Source organism: Oryzias latipes, chromosome 16, assembly GCF_002234675.1.
Source record: "Oryzias latipes chromosome 16, ASM223467v1".
NCBI lineage: Eukaryota > Metazoa > Chordata > Actinopteri > Beloniformes > Adrianichthyidae > Oryzias > Oryzias latipes.
In genome coordinates this window covers 16779465-16795185 of record NC_019874.2, presented here as the reverse complement: position 1 = coordinate 16795185, position 15721 = coordinate 16779465, and the positions used below count along the sequence as shown (strand labels likewise).

At 37.4% G+C, this 15721-nt stretch overlaps 2 protein-coding genes and 1 long non-coding RNA gene across 10 annotated transcripts; 1 reads left to right on the top strand and 2 right to left on the bottom strand.

The window, feature by feature from the left end:
• Positions 1 to 245: 245 nt before the first annotated feature.
• LOC101163602 (uridine phosphorylase 1) lies at positions 246 to 5823 on the bottom strand. Of its 4 annotated transcripts, none has more exons than XM_011485210.3 (8): positions 3684 to 5823; positions 3327 to 3459; positions 2542 to 2653; positions 2181 to 2339; positions 1969 to 2083; positions 1675 to 1884; positions 1434 to 1580; positions 246 to 1332 (listed from the first exon to the last, which is right to left on the bottom strand). In XM_011485210.3, the coding sequence occupies exons 2-8, from the start codon at positions 3365 to 3367 to the stop codon at positions 1181 to 1183; spliced, it is 936 nt and encodes a 311-aa protein (XP_011483512.1). In that variant the 5' UTR covers positions 3368 to 3459; positions 3684 to 5823; the 3' UTR covers positions 246 to 1180. The 4 variants fall into 4 exon arrangements, with proteins under 4 accessions (XP_011483512.1, XP_020565813.1, XP_004077898.1 ...); XM_020710154.2 differs by having other exon boundaries at positions 3327 to 3371; XM_004077850.4 differs by having other exon boundaries at positions 3688 to 5823.
• Positions 5824 to 6250: 427 nt separating this feature from the next.
• Positions 6251 to 6964, top strand: LOC105355923. Its single transcript, XR_910238.2, has 3 exons — positions 6251 to 6403; positions 6470 to 6661; positions 6776 to 6964. It is a non-coding gene; the product is annotated as an uncharacterized LOC105355923 (long non-coding RNA).
• Positions 6965 to 8013: 1049 nt separating this feature from the next.
• c16h8orf88 (chromosome 16 C8orf88 homolog) lies at positions 8014 to 15652 on the bottom strand. Of its 5 annotated transcripts, none has more exons than XR_002291971.2 (8): positions 15509 to 15652; positions 10648 to 13768; positions 9901 to 9998; positions 9768 to 9817; positions 9628 to 9685; positions 9414 to 9520; positions 9237 to 9311; positions 8016 to 8374 (listed from the first exon to the last, which is right to left on the bottom strand). XR_002291971.2 is itself a non-coding variant. In XM_020710153.2 (7 exons), the coding sequence occupies exons 1-6, from the start codon at positions 10697 to 10699 to the stop codon at positions 9249 to 9251; spliced, it is 390 nt and encodes a 129-aa protein (XP_020565812.1). In that variant the 5' UTR covers positions 10700 to 10966; the 3' UTR covers positions 8014 to 8374; positions 9237 to 9248. The 5 variants fall into 5 exon arrangements, 1 of the variants encoding a protein (XP_020565812.1); XR_002291972.2 differs by having other exon boundaries at positions 15488 to 15633; XM_020710153.2 differs by lacking the exon at positions 15509 to 15652 and having other exon boundaries at positions 8014 to 8374; positions 10686 to 10966.
• Positions 15653 to 15721: the final 69 nt, after the last annotated feature.

Sequence of the window (15721 nt, the reverse complement as noted above, 5' to 3'; positions counted from 1 at the left end):
TCAACATAAGTTCTTTCATCTTTAACAAAAAAAGGTAAACAATTTTTGGTGTAAAAAGGACATTTTTTTCATTATGACTGAGAAAAAAGTAAATTTTAACACACATTTAAAAACATTGAGATTCCTGTAAAAGCAAACAGCTCAAATAGAAACAAACTATTACATGCACAGATGACAAAAAAAATGCGTGTTTAGAAATTATCTATGGAGAAAGAAAATCACAAAACAAAGACAGAAAATAGTTGTATGTATCTTCAATGTGGTAAACTTTATTGTAATTTGCAATATTCAAACATCCATACAGGTTGTTGTCTTTTACATTTTTCCTTCCACCTGATTTTTCTTTACCACACAATTCTAAGAGAGAGTTTTGTTGTTTGCTCATTCAGGAATTTACCACTGACAACAAATCAAGCAAAAAAGGAACTAACTTCTGGATGTTTGTGTCCTCTTAAAGAACATATGCACAAAAAATACATTATAAATAAGATAATGAGATACAAGGACCGGACAGAAGACAAGTGATGACAGTGGTTTTAAAAAATAAGGGCTTGGACACTACAGTTTAAGATCATTTTAACAGATTACAGCAATGTCAAATGCCTTGGATGTTATAAATAGTTTTTTTTTAACACCACTTAACATTATTTTATTTTTCAAAATATAATTAACAAAGAAATGGTAAAAACAACAACATTATCTTAGTAAAACTAGACTTTGAATGAAATATTTCTCCACGGTCTTGGTTTTGACATTAACCAACCTCAATGACAACAAAAATGATTCATCAACAGACATACATCCAGCAGAGCTGAACCATAGTATTTCACCAGCGCAAGTAAAGGTTTTGTTAAAGCGAATGACAAGTTCAAGTTTAAGCATCAGGTAATGAAGTCCTTCGAAATACAAAAGAAGGCCTTACTTCAGACATATTCAATACACATCTCCTCTGCATATATATATATATCTATATGAAAGAAAACATTGAACAAAGTGCGTACTTGTTCTCCAACAGTGATGGTACAAAAATCAGCAAATAAGCATTGGTACAAAAATTCAACACTCAGTTTTAAAATTGGACAAATCTCCATAACGAAATATACTAAAAGCAACTTGCAGCTACCACGTCGTTCATGTTCAACTGTTTAGAGGTTAAGACCGTACTACTGTCCTATTGGACTCAGCTTGTTACCGCTTTGGCCATTAGCTGTTTCTTTATGAAGCATCCCACCAGTATTTGAGGGCGTTTTTGAAAACTGTTGAGAACTTCATGAGAGCTCATCAGCTGGTCCCCCTTCAGTCGATCCAGTAAGGTTACGCAAACAACAGCCGCTTCATTCAGAAAGACAAGACAGAGTTGTAAGGATCAGATTTAGGTTCAAGATATTCGTTATTTATTGCTTATCTTTAATTTAGTGTGACATATTTCTTACCTCGAAGACCACTTAGCTTGCACATTGCAGAAAAAACTGATGATTCCATTTCAATGTTGCAGACTCCTGCCTCTCTGGCTTTAATGAGGTAGTCTTGCTTGTCCTTTTCAGAGTAGGAGCAGAAGGCACCATCCAAACGGGCCTGCCCTGAGTTTGATTGAGTACAGGAGACACAAAAAAAGCTGGGGAGTTAAGGAGGTCTTCAAACATCAGCCAGGCCATAGTGACACTAAACGCACACCTTCATAGAAGTCCAGTGTACACATGGTGTTTCCTATCACCGTCTCAAACTGGTCCAGTTCCTTGCTGCACTGCAACAGCTCCTCTGCCAGGTTCTGGTCCAAATCTGTGTTGCGCACCACAGTTTTCCCCAGTATCACCTGCTCAAATTTCGGCTGGAAAGTGGCATCCACAGACTGTTTGGTAACAACAACCGTGCCAGGCTCGAGCCCTAAAAACAAGAATACCCCAAAGAATGATGGGAAATGTATGGCTGTTTTTGTGCTTTTGGAGATAAATCCAACACGTAACGTACCAATTCCTCCTGATGTTCCAATTCGTATAATTGTAACATCTTTGCACTGAGCGTGATAGAGAAGCTTTATGAGCTCATGCAACATTATGGCAATAGATGGGATACCCATTCCATGCTACAAGGGAAAAAAATATACAATTTAAAGAGCTTAGGAGACAAAAGACAGTGCCATATGATGACACAACAAATGTCATAGCTCTGTTAGCACATACGCTGACAGAAAGGACAGGTCCGACTTTGTACATAGCATAACGATCCGTTCCAGCGCAGATGTTTGGATACTCTGATTTGGGATCTTCCATTTCAAGCTCAGCAGCAATATACTCAATGAAAGCTTTCATCCTCCAGGGGCTGCCTCCAACACACACAAACTGAAAGAAGGTTTGAAAAGTCAGTACAATGTTTCTGCGATCATAGAGTAGAAAAGAATGGGGGGGGGGGGGGGGACACCAAATATATATTCTTGTCGCCAGTGTACACTATTTTTTTCAACATTATAATAACTGTGTTATACCATAAAGATCCAACACCTATTGTTTAGGAATGACGTGGTCGTGCTTTGAATATAATGACCTTGACGTCCCCGAACATTGCTGGTAGATCATGGGTTTCGGTTCCAAGGCTGAAATGGTAGAGGATGTCATCTTTCAAAGAATCCAGATGTGGATTGTGCACACATACAGGGCTTAAAAAAAGGAGAAAAATAAATGAAAACAAAGAAATTACTTTAAAGTCCCACTCCAATCATCTTTTGATCTATTGTAAAATCTTCCCCAGTGGCCTTTTAATTTGCATTTTAGGCTAAATTAAAAATAACTGCCATTTTCTAGGACATAGTTTCTGCAGAGTGGAAGTAAATCATTAGAAAAAGTCGGGAAAACAGTTAATTTTCCTTATATGTGTCATAAGAAAATACCACAAGAAATTTTCAAAAATACCAAAAACATGTTTTTTTTTTTTATCAGAGAGGGTCTTTAAATTTTAATCTGACTAGACTAGAGGCTTAAGAAACAGTTATATATATACAGCACTTCACAAAACTGAACAATTAAATTAAATATCCAATGCAATTATTACAGCCTGTATAAAAATTGAAATACATGTAATAGGGTCACTAATTAACGTGTAAATGTCAAATTTCTCTCCTCTGTAACAATCTTACCAATAATTCGATTTCATGAAAAGTTTCCAGATAGCTTTCTAATAAATAAAAGGATCTTTTTCAAGAAAACTGTCAATGAAAGCACTTGCTGATAAAAGGTCACGTCCTCTCCCACATTTCCTTATGGCTCTTGCGAAATAACAGCTGAGGCTTCAGCAAAGATTAAGCATTTTCCTGTTCTGAGAGTATTTCTTACGTGCTGAATGAAGAGTTTTGCTTGTTCTTCAGTGGATCCATCTCCCTGGAGGAGGAAGAGGGGGGAAAAGCGGCCGTTAACGACGGTCAAGCCCTGAGCTTTACTGCTGCGACCGGAAGCGAGAGAATGACACCTGCCGTTACAGCAGCTGATTAGTGATCACAAGACAGCATCGAGTAAAAGTCCATCCTCACACACAGATAAATACTATTCCCTAAATCATTGCTTTTTATATAAAACAGCCACCAATACAAATATTGTTATGATCGTACACTGGAGACGGAGAAAACAATTCAATTTTTATGTTATCTTTTAAACAATAGAGTCAAACTTCCAGTAATAACAATAAATCCATACCTGCCTTTATAGTAAACCGTTTCTCTGCCGGTTCCTTGAGTTTTGGTGGGAGGAAATTTGCTGTCAACCTGTGATGTTTCTGTCGTAACAGTAAACGCCGGCCCACTGTGACGTCACGACAGCAGCAGGCCGCTCATTGGCCCGATGTCACGCACAGATGGGGTTTTACGTCAAAGGCGCACTCACCTATTAGCTTACGCCTTAAAAACCTTTTAACTTCTTCTTTATTAAAGCAAATGATTAGTTCTAGTTCACAAAAAAACATCCATTTCAAACAAAGTTTTTATTTTTATTATTTTTAATTGGTGTGCATACAAATAATTCGTTTTTATAAGGAGTAAACTTAGCTTTTTTTCAGTAATCTATAACACCAATGCATTTCACTTTAAACATCTTAAGTCAAATAATTATTACTATAGGCACTTCCTGTCTAGAATGAAACTTTTAAACAATATACACACGTTTTTAAGACAGAAAGGAAATACAAGTAAACAAAAGACTTATATTAAATACTTGAACAGCATGCAAATTTAAATATTTGAAAAAGAAAAGAAAAATATCACCCAACACACAAACATAAATGACAATATGACCCATAAAACATTCTCCAGGAGAGTCCTTAGATCACCCTAGAAAAGAGAGAAAACATGAAGACTAGTACTTTAAAAAAATGTTACTCAACTGCAACACGGAAGAAAACATTTTCATGATGTAACTTAATCCTGAAATCTGTGGCCACTTGGACGCTGAGTGAGAATTATCTGCAAACATTCAAAGCTTTCACAGGGCAGAGGGGATGGAGAGACAATGACTGTGCAAACAATGACATCCACAGTGACCAGCACTTTTGTGAACTCCCAGTCAGGTTCCTGTTGTCAGTCTCTTTCAAACGTGCAGCTTTCTACTAAACTGACAGCAAATGAATGTAATGTTGGTGTTGTGAAGGAACAAACATGTTGGTGCTTTCTGTGACCTGTTGGCAGCAATTTAACCAAGTCAGACAAAAATAAAAAGCAGGTTTTAATTATTTTTAACTAGATGGGAAAACAAAAGAAAGTGTGAAATGTTTCCACAAATAGTGTCAGACGATGTGCATAACTGTAAAACCTATTTGGAACAGGCACAATGATTAAAACTCCTGTTCTCTGAATACTTTTTTCATTTTAGATTTCTAAACTCCCACACCTACCTGGTGATGATCTGCCCACCTGCTCCCCTATATCAGCTCATCAGCCTACAGCCTTTATCAGGACTACCTCACCTTTCAGCCAACATCAGTCTGTCTGTTTCCAGCGGTAGAGTAAACTGATTCATGCTAAGCTCTCAAGCCAAGCACCAAGCTTTCATCTGCACGCTGACCCAGGAATTACTTTCAGCTTCATCTCCACCACTGTCGACGGGACACCAATCAGGGCTCCAAATCTTCAGTCATCACAGCTTCTCACCCACCCAAGCCACATGCATTTCAAGCTAGAACCCTCCACCACTACTGGGACTTAACAAAGACTGTTTTGTTTTTCATCTCACTTCAATTTCTGTCCTGCTTCTGTGTCCAGCCCCTATCCAACATAACCCATTTTATTTATGTATTTTTTTCATTTTTTAATGTTTTTTCAAAACCTTTTTAGGAAACATTTGCAATTAATTGCATCAATATCTTTCTTTTTTGTACCTCTTGCTGGTTTATGAGATGCACTATTATCACATTATCAGAGATAAATAATTTAAATAAAATACTAGAATAAGATAAATCTATCTTCCCCCTAACAGGGCTGGCCAACCCTAGTCCTGAAGAGCCTCATCCCTGACCCTGTCTGTTTTTTTTCCAGTTCTCCCTCAATGCTTGATGCTGACAGCCAATACCAGGTGTGTTCAGTCAAACAAGATGTGGAATTACAGCTGGTCAGAAAGGATGAGCAGACATGCAGGGTTGTGCCTCTTGAGGACTAGGGTTGGCCCCGCTATGGTCGATGTCTTGTTGAAACGAGTCTTCTCACACTTCCGTGTTTTGCCACAAAGCTGCATCTACTGTCGCATGTCAAATGTTGCAGCGTGGGGTCTCTTCCTCCACGTCTGTGGCAGCAAACCCATACCAGTTCCAAACACCAGAGGATTTTATTCTTTTTCTTGGGAACAAACTTCCCACTCTCACCGGTAGCCATGCTGTCGCTTGCTGTTTCGTGTGTGCTGTGATGTTGTTTGTCGCAGCCGTGTGAAACTAACGCTACGGAAGCTCTGGGGAGCCAAAAATGCGCCATTACACGAAAACTCGATTGAGTTATTTTTTTAAATCGCCCGTAACTAAACATTTGAATTAATTCATTCATTCGATTTTTCACCCAGGCCTAACAGTAACTATGAACAATTTTTTGAATATTTTATTAATCAGACTGTTAAATGTTAATTGTATCATTTGACTTCGTTTATTGCAGAAATTAATTTTAAGTATTTTGGTATTATCATATCCACCTAAGTATAATAATGTTTTTAAGCCTAATAAAAAATTAAAACCACATCTTTATACTCAAAAGGGATTTCTTGTGTATTTCTATTTAACCAGACTAGACCTCTGTACTGCACAATCAACCTCAGTCTACCAGTTAAGTTCCAAGATCAGACTTCAGAGTAAATACGGAATCTCTTAGAGTCTCCTGATGAAAACAATATTCAGAGCCATCTTTCTGCAAGCGCGGGAGCTGCATCACTCCTTTGTACCACATGTAAGTGAACACATAGTTGCTTTTGATGTTCTTTGGAAGATATTTCCATTAAATTATATATTGCAGGTTGTCGCAGCTTGTGCCATCCTCCACAACAATTGCTTCTGTGCTAGTGACATTGTGGTCCCAGAGGAGGAGCCAGAGAAAGATGTAAGATATGAGGGGGAAGCTGGTTTGGAAGCCATCAATGGTGTTCTTTGGCGGGACCAGCTGTCTGGCGAGGTTTCTGCCCTGGAGGAGAATAACTACTGTTAACAGGTAACTAAACAATTGAGAGGTTTTTTAAGTTTTATTTTTTACATAATTTTTAATTACCGGAATGTATTTATTATCTCATGTTTGTGTATTCATGGATAATCTTTGGTCACGCAGCATCCATAGACAGCCAGCCCTGCAAACCCTGTTGATGGACGATGCGATGTACAGTGAAGCCACATCCTGAAACTCTCTCATCGGACCACCCTGCAAGATGTTCCAGTCACCAACCAGAAAGTTCTGGGTCTCAGTTGCAGCACCCTATCAGTGTCGTCAAACTTTGTAAATAAACGTGTTGGAATGAATTCATGAAAATTACTAGTTTTAGATATATTCCTTAAGTTGCATTCAGAAAACCTCTAATATTTTTAACATACCAAATATGAACTTGATTTATTAATTGATTTTTTCTCATAAATCATTGATAGGTTATTTTATTTGACTTTTCTGACTGCCCTTTTTTTTCCTTCTTTTTAAATCATCTTTCTTGAAAACATACAGGATCATAATACAAAAATGTGTCAACTTTAAGATTCACAGATAGAAAAATGAGAAACAGAATATGACAAAAGGGGAACATAGATCAATTCTATACATCTAAAAGATTCCAAGGTGTCAGGCGTTCTGACAATTTTGTGGTTTGAAGAGGATTTTATTGTTTTGCTATATTGGTTTAACTCGATCATAAAAAGTTTGAATAAGGGTCTTTTTTTTCCAGAAAATTTGCACTAATGAATATGAAATTGGGCTAGTATAATTAAAATATTAACTATTATTCCTGTATTGGTAATTTTTAACATTATAAAAACTAAATAAAATATCTTTGTATACCAGATCAAATGTTTGATACATTTGACATTGTACAAAGGAGGTGAGGTCTTTCCAAAAAGTTGCTGTTTGGGAGCATTTCCAGAATAGATGTATGATTGTTTCAGTGTCTTATTTACAAAAGGAGCAGTTTCTATCAATGTCAATAAGCATAATGAGGATTTGGCTGGGTAGCATCTGTAAAGAAGTTTAAAACAAATGCAACGACGTTTATCAGAAATAAATTATTTCTGTCGTAACAGAAAACGCCGGCCCACTGTGACGTCACGACAACAGCAGCTCATTAGCCCACTGTCACGCACAGATGGGGTTGTAGGTCAAAGGAGCACTCATCCGCCTTTTTTTAATGGAAATATGTTGTGTATATAAAAACCCTTGACAATTACCTTTATAAACAGTAAAAAATATATTTTACAAATGTAACTTATTCAGAATAGAATGCATATTTATGTGTCCAACTGGAGAAAACAATGTGCAGGTAGATTTTTTTATGGCAAATGATTAGCTCTAGTTCACAAGAAAACCTCCATTTCAAACAAAGTTTTTATTTTTATTTTTTTAATTGGTGTGCATACAAATAATTCGTTTTATAAGGAGTAAACTTAGCTTTTTTTCAGTAATCTATAACACCAATGCATTTCACTTTAAACTTCTTAAGTCAAATAATTATTACTATAGGCACTTCCTGTCTAGAATGAAACTTTTAAACAATATACACACGTTTTTAAGACAGAAAGGAAATACAAGTAAACAAAAGATTTATATTAAATACTTGAACAGCATGCAAATTTAAATATTTGAAAAAGAAAAGAAAAATATCACCCAACACACAAACATAAATGACAATATGACCCATAAAACATTCTCCAGGAGAGTCCTTAGATCACCCTAGGAGAGAGAGAAAACATGAAGGTTAGTACTTTAAAAAATGTTACTCAACTGCAACACGGAAGAAAACATTTTCATGATGTAACTTAATCCTGAAATCTGTGGCCACTTGGACGCTGAGTGAGAATTATCTGCAAACATTCAAAGCTTTCACAGGGCAGAGGGGATGGAGAGACAATGACTATGCAAACAATGACATCCACGGTGACCAGCACTTTTGTGAACTCCCAGTCAGGTTCCTGTTGTCAGTCTCTTTCAAACGTGCAGCTTTCTACTAAACTGACAGCAAATGAATGTAATGTTGGTGTTGTGAAGGAACAAACATGTTGGTGCTTTCTGTGACCTGTTGGCAGCAATTTAACCAAGTCAGACAAAAACAAAAAGCAGGTTTTAATTATTTTTAACTAGATGGGAAAACAAAAGAAAGTGTGAAATGTTTTCACTAATAGTGTCAGACGATGTGCATAACTGTAAAACCTATTTGGAACAGGCACAATGATCAAAACTCCTGTTCTCTGACTACTTTTTTCATTTTAGATTTCTAAACTAGATATTATTTCTATTAGAAATATGACAAAAGAAAATAATCTAGAAGGATAATTACCTTGTGTGATTTTTGTTTCATTGTTTCAAAATGTGTTTTCTAAAATCCTTTTTAGGGGAAAATTTGTAATTAATTGCATCAATATCTTTCTTTGTTTTTGTACCTCTTGCTAGTTTATGAGATGCACAAAAAAATCACAGATTATCAGAGAGAAATACATTAAATTAAATACCAGTATAAGAGAAATCTATCTTCCCCCAGTCTAGGACCTAGAAGAAATGGTAATTTTTCAGTCAAACTCTGTCATACTTAACGTACATTTGGTCAACCTCACATGTACACTTGATCACCTCTCCCTTGGATCTCACCAAGCTCGAGTCGTCCTGGATCTCTCTGTCAGAGTAATGAAAGCATTGGTGATCCAAAACAAGACTTCAATCACCCCCAATTATTGGAAAAAAATACAACCAATATAAAATAAAATAAAAAACTTACTGCTTCAGAGAGTATTATGGGATTGTCAGGCAAGAATAGTGGTTTAATCTTTGCCTCTGGGCAGCTGGCCAGGCCCATTAAAAACTCCCTTGAGTAAGAAATTTTAGCTATAAAGACAGACATCAATACACAAATTCCAGTTAAGCAAAAATAAAAAGTTCTACAGTAAGAGATGATTGACTCACTCTTAACAGCGGTATGTTTGGAGTTCTACCTTTTTTCTGTTCATGCAGACTGACGTTGTTGTGAAAATGCTCTATATCAGCTTTTATCTGCAAAGAAAAAGTTTGGGGAAGTGTTTTGTTTCAAATGCGAGGAGGTATAATGAAATGGAGACGATATATAGAGTCTTACCTCTTGCATAAACTGTCCCTGGCCACATGCACCTGCTGTTATTTGCAGGTCTAAATTGAGGGGTAACTTTTATTATGTGTACTAGAATGCAAACATCTTAATTGGTCATTTAGTACTTATTATAGGAACTTACCACAATTAACGTTACCATAATCAACGTAAGTGCAGCGACGCAGGGGTCTCGTTGGTTGCAAGTGTTTCTGAATCATCCTTCGCCTTGCTACCTCCATTCTGATGTCAATAAAGTTTAAATATGTTGATAAATTCATCGGGACATACCACTTTCAAGATGAACAGGTGTTAGTATGAATAAGATAAGATCCTCGGGTCATACCACTTTCAAGATGAACAGGTGTTAGTTTGAATAGAAAACATGTATTGCATTTAAATATAGCGTTTATTTTAGTAACTTCTAATATGGAATGACCAACATGATCCATAAAACTCGCTTACATTTTTTCATCTTAAGTATCATATCGAGGTTTTTTGTTTCAACCGTTAACAAAACATGTTAGCGTCTTGTTAGTTTTTCTCTTTGGTGGATAAAAATAAAAATATACAGAACATTTTACGTTTTGAGTAAACTAACAGGCCATTGCTTCATTTAAGAAGTAGACCAGCAATCTAGATGAATTTTTTAAACTTCTTGAACATAAAAAACAGAAATTTTGGTCGGGGAAAAAAACTCGAGCAAAATTAATCGTCAGAACAGAAGCAAAGCCGTTTCTAACTGTTTTAATTTATATATCAATAAATAAGCTTTTTTGTAAAGTTTAAATATAGTTAATGAATCTGTGACTCATGATCACCCTAAAACATTTAAAGGAAAATATAAATATGAACATATTACATTAACATACGAAAACATGGCAGTATTTACCTTCACATCAAACTCTCTGCGTGCTTGTGTCTGCTCACCTCAGCGGCGTCATGTAGTCCTTCACTTCCTGTTTAAACTTTCACAATAAAATCAACCTGGCTTTTTTTATGTGATCAGACTTGCCAACTATAACGTTTATTTTATTCCACCCCTGCAAAGTTTTCGTAATTATTAGTTTAACAACGAAACAAATGTTTTTACTATTCAATCATTAAACACGTTCTTTTAAGGTTGATCTCAAGCCTACAATGTCTCCCTTTAAACACACCTGGTTGAAGAAATATATAGTGTAACTTATTTAATGAGCTGCTAAATTGCTTTGGGAAATACAAGTTTATTTTTTAGGATTAAAAAACACAAACCACGTAAAGTATAATTATAATTTCAAATTAATTTTATGTAAAGAAAACAGTTTAAGGTACTGTAAAAAAAAACAAAGAATGCAAAATCACCAACCCCGACTCATGCAATAATATAATTAAATAAGCATCTCTGCCAAGGGTGAGAAAACACTGGCAAACAGTTTAAAATTTAGAAGTGAAATATAAAAACGTTAAAATTTAAAAATTTGGCCATTTACAATAGATTGATCACTTCCTAAAGAAAGTAAAGTTCTTTTGTAAAACCTTTGGTTTCAATTTGTTTTTATGAATGTATAATTGTAAAAACTGCTTACAAGTAGACACTTGAGCGAGAACATGAGTCCATAAATTTGAGCAACTTTCTTGTATCCTGCCATGGTTTAGTGTACATTCAAAAAATGTTTTAATCAACCCCATATTAAATATTCCTCTGTAAAACACTTTTGCCTCATCTTTTTTTTAAAACGTGCTTCTACAGTTTCTATTTTCTATACCCATTTCACTTGAATTTCTGACTCCTCAGATACTACTTAAATAGTATCACAGGTAAATTAAGAGACGGTTTGAAGATTTTTTTTATTAAAAAAAAAAACATTGTTTTTCAGGAACATCACCCACAAAATCTCAAAATGCACTGAAATTCCTAAATAGATGGGAAGGAAAATAGTACAAAATCGGGAAACATTTACTTAAGCACTACATAGTATCAACTAAAATTAAATCAATAGAATTCCCCACTAGAAATAAAAAGTCTTAAAGATGTGGGTTGTAGTCGTTTGTTTTTTAAAGTTAAGCAACAAGAATTACCTCAGGCACACTTCCCTAAAAAACTATATTGTCCTAAAGAAGTATTAGCTCAATTTTTCTTGGTCCAATTGGTCGTCCATTTAATTCCCGAAGCGCAGTTAAGGCTTCCTGGCGAGACTCAAACACCAAAGTGGCAGAGCCTTTTGGATTTCCACTCTGGTCATACTGAAGTGAGACAGATCCAGGTATGATATGGTATCCATAACAGAAGTCATAGATTTCTTCACTCTTGATCTGGAAGGGCAAGTTGACCAACTGCACACACGTGGGACCGTCAAAGTGCTGCACAGGGGAGCCAAAACTACCATGGTCTCCATTACCCCAGTCTCGAGGAGGGCGAGGCTTCACAGCAGGTGGTTCGTAATCAGTGCCTCTGTGAATGTGGCTCTGCACATTCCCTTGAGGTAAAATGCCATCCCTTGGATTCCTAATGTCCGGGTTCATAGTGTTATCCGGGCGAAAAGATGCCTCACTGCTCCTGCTGCGCCTGCTCGGGTACCACTCCTCCCTTGGTAATGGTTCTTGCAGCATGAGCGGTTCAGCTGTCAGCTGCTTCATTTGAAAACGGGAAATACACTTCAGGATGACTTCTGACCCAAGAAGCCGACGACCATTAAGACAGAGCACTTCCATGGCTTCTGCCTCAGACCCAAAAAGGACCAAAGCCTGTCCAACACCAGCACCTTTATGGTCTTGAAGCACAGACACTCTGCTCTCTGAGACATTAAACCCATGAAAGAAGTCCATTATTTCGACTTTTCTGACATCAAATGGAAGGTTTTTCACATACACGCAGGCTTTTTCAGACTCATAGGGATCCCTGGGGTGGGATGGAGGTCTCTCTTGATAGCTCTGGTTGTTTTCAGGAGGTCCTATAGCAGTGTTCTGGGACTGCAGAAGAGCCAACATGTTCTCCCTGGAGATGGGACGGATGTTCACCCATCGGTTGTATAACAGCTTTTTCTCATTGCTTATGGCCCTGTTGTAGTCATGGAAACTCTTGAACAGCACAAATGCAGATCTTGTTCTTTTCCCCGCAGGGTCAGTTAAGTGCAAGATCTGGTCATTGTCGAGTTTGACACCACGAAACATTTGTTTTATATCTTCTTTTTCCATGCCGTAGGACAGATTGTCCAACAAAACGCAGTACTCTTCTTCCGAAGCAGGAGCATGCCGTTGCATCATGGGTGATCGCGAGCGTGTATGTGGTGAAATTCTTTGCCTGTGATCAGGCATTCTCCCCCTTTCAAAATTGTCGTCCACGTTGAGACCCATCGGCATTCTACCAGTTGCACGATACCATTCGTTGATCGTTGTTGTGCAAACCTCCACATACCTTGTCCCGATGTATTCCATATTCTTTTTCAAGGCTTCCATTGCGTCTTCCCTTGTTACGAACCTGACAAAGGCTTTTCCATTGTTTTGCCCTCTGTGGTTCTTCAGCAACACAATCTCATTTGTTTCTAAACCCTTGAAAAACTCGCAGATTTGGTTTTCAGTCACAGAGAATGGCAGTCCGTTTAGAAACACCACAAAATATCTTTCTGTGTCCATATCTCTTTTGACGTAAATGGGATGAGTAGTTTCTGTGCGACCACTTGACCTCCGATCCACTTTAGGATCAACCGATCTCCCAACTTGCTTCTTCTGATCCAGCTCAACGATTTGCGTTGTTCTTTCAAGCACGTTCTGCATCTCTGTTTTACTACTTAGTAACAATGTAACTGGCGAACCCTTAATTTGACCTCCTGAACGTGTCATGGCTCTTCTTGCATCTTCATCTGAAGCAAAAATTATGAATGCTTCCTCGTGATCTCCACCAATAATATGCACCCCTCCATCTGGAATTTTGAGCCCAGTGAAGAATTTTCGAATATCCTCAGAACCTGCGGTGACTTTCAGCCCCTGTAAACGGATGACGACTGCCATGCTGAGGCACAAACAACCCGGACCTGTAGACAAAAGGGTACAGAACAACATTATTTCCCAAAGAGTACCGTGAGCTCTGCATCAATTCCCCAACATTCCAAAACGCCATTAAACCTCAAAAGCGATAGATACCAATAAATACCAATTTAGCTGTAATCAAGACCACATGGAGCAACCGTGGAAATACACAAGTCAGCAAAATGAGAACGTCAGGGTTGAACTGCAACTCCCAAAAATGCCTCTTTAAAACCCAAGAAAACCTTTAAGAATACAGCATGCACTCGACAGCTTATGCTGCATCACGACAACAGTAACAATCTTTGTTCATTTGAAATCCTGGAAAAACAAAGCCTGTTGGTTGTTTACACTGTTGACACCCACACAAACACTGTTTAACTGCTTCCAAACACTTGCTTTGTAGGAGCCAGGTAGGATACAGCCAAAGCAACAACTCAAAACACTCAGGGTGAGACCCACGTATCACAGCAATCACAATTACTAAACAAGTGAAATTGAACCTTTTTAGGACACCCTATACATTATGGACAAAAAACCACAAGCAATACAAATTCAGACCTATAAAAACACTAGGCTAAAAATCTTAGTCTAGTTTATAAGTTATCCCTCCAATAGGATTTCTTTCCAATCATATTTGACACCACTTCAGAAATGTTAGGTTTTCTGTCTTATCTCATTGCATGCTCCTTTGCAATATTCAAACCTATATGGAACATATGAACAATAATATTTGCCTTCCTTTTCTTTTATATACTGCCACTTTCCTTAAAATTGTCTCAATACTGTCAATACTGTCAGACAAAGAGCTCATCTAAGTGAATTCTCTCTGAAGAAAACACTGGCCACCCTTGTCCCCCTATTTTAAAATCTGATTATTTGAAATTGACTAAATGAATAACAGAATACATTTAATTTTAAGAATCCTTTGAATAAACTAAAAGAAAATAAAAAACCAAAATAGTTTAACTTCTGTGTTCACACGGATTCCTTTAATGCAAGTTGAGGACTCCTTGCTGCAAATGAAACTGTTTGCAGATTTGGCCTTCCAAATATATCAGGTCTAATCCAAATACCATGCTTAGTTATAAAAAAAAAAAAAAAAAAAAGGTTGAGGGGTTTCTCCTGTGCATTGTTGAGATCCTCCACCAGGGTTTCCAGAGTGTCCCATCCCCTAACATCGCCAGGATACATGTTGTTATTGAGACAGATGGGGTGGGGGTCCACTACAAATTCCAGGACCCCACCGCCATGAAAAGGAATCCCTGTGTGTTGGACGTGTTCTAAAAACAAAACTCTAAGGACTTGGTTCTGCTGCACATGCTTAATATTAAGCTGCTTGCTACTATAGCTCCACAATCTTCCCGAAACACCAACCAAACCTATTTTCCGTGAAGATTGACAGTCGGATATGCAAATCTGCATGGATATAAAAACCACCCAAACGTCCGTAGAAATATTCACTTTCGGTTGCGTTTCCAATGAGTGCGTCACATATTAAGGCAAGATTAACCGAAGCAAGCCATGTTTGCTTAAACAACCACTTCAATGTTTTCCACTAATCGGTTAACACGCGCCAGTTATCTACTATAGCTGTAAATGTGAAATACATTGGGGAAAATGTAGCCGAATGTGCGCGTTGCAGCTGTGTTAGCTTATCTGACATGACAAGAAAGAGACCGAAACCGCCAATCTCTTTAAAACAACAATACCACTAACGTACGCACCTAACTAACAACCACACTTACGCAAACAACAAGCAAAGACTGCCGATCAAAATCAAGGGTAGAGCTGATTACTCTTGAAGTATTCCGATATAAAATGCGGCCTTTACGGTCAATGTCTTGGAACGAATGTTCCCCACTTCCGTATTTTACAAGAAACGTCAGGAAAAAAGCGCTGCTGCCATCTAGTGCACCGGAATGTAAATGCTCTTGACCTTACAAGGGGTCATCCAATTT

What these genes read in the sequence shown, in the direction of transcription:
- LOC101163602 (XM_011485210.3), bottom strand. Translation starts at nt 3,367, where the DNA reads ATGGATCCACTGAAGAACAAGCAAAACTCTTCATTCAGCAC. An exon ending in GACCTGTCCTTTCTGTCAGC is followed by an intron (nt 2,084 to 2,180) that starts GTATGTGCTAAC and finishes TTTCCCTTGTAG; the next exon opens with CATGGAATGGGTATCCCATC. An exon ending in CAAGCTAAGTGGTCTTCGAG is followed by an intron (nt 1,333 to 1,433) that starts GTAAGAAATATG and finishes TTCTGAATGAAG; the next exon opens with CGGCTGTTGTTTGCGTAACC.
- c16h8orf88 (XM_020710153.2), bottom strand. An exon ending in AGGGACAGTTTATGCAAGAG is followed by an intron (nt 9,686 to 9,767) that starts GTAAGACTCTAT and finishes TTTTCTTTGCAG; the next exon opens with ATAAAAGCTGATATAGAGCA. An exon ending in CCATAATACTCTCTGAAGCA is followed by an intron (nt 9,312 to 9,413) that starts GTAAGTTTTTTA and finishes TTACTCTGACAG; the next exon opens with AGAGATCCAGGACGACTCGA.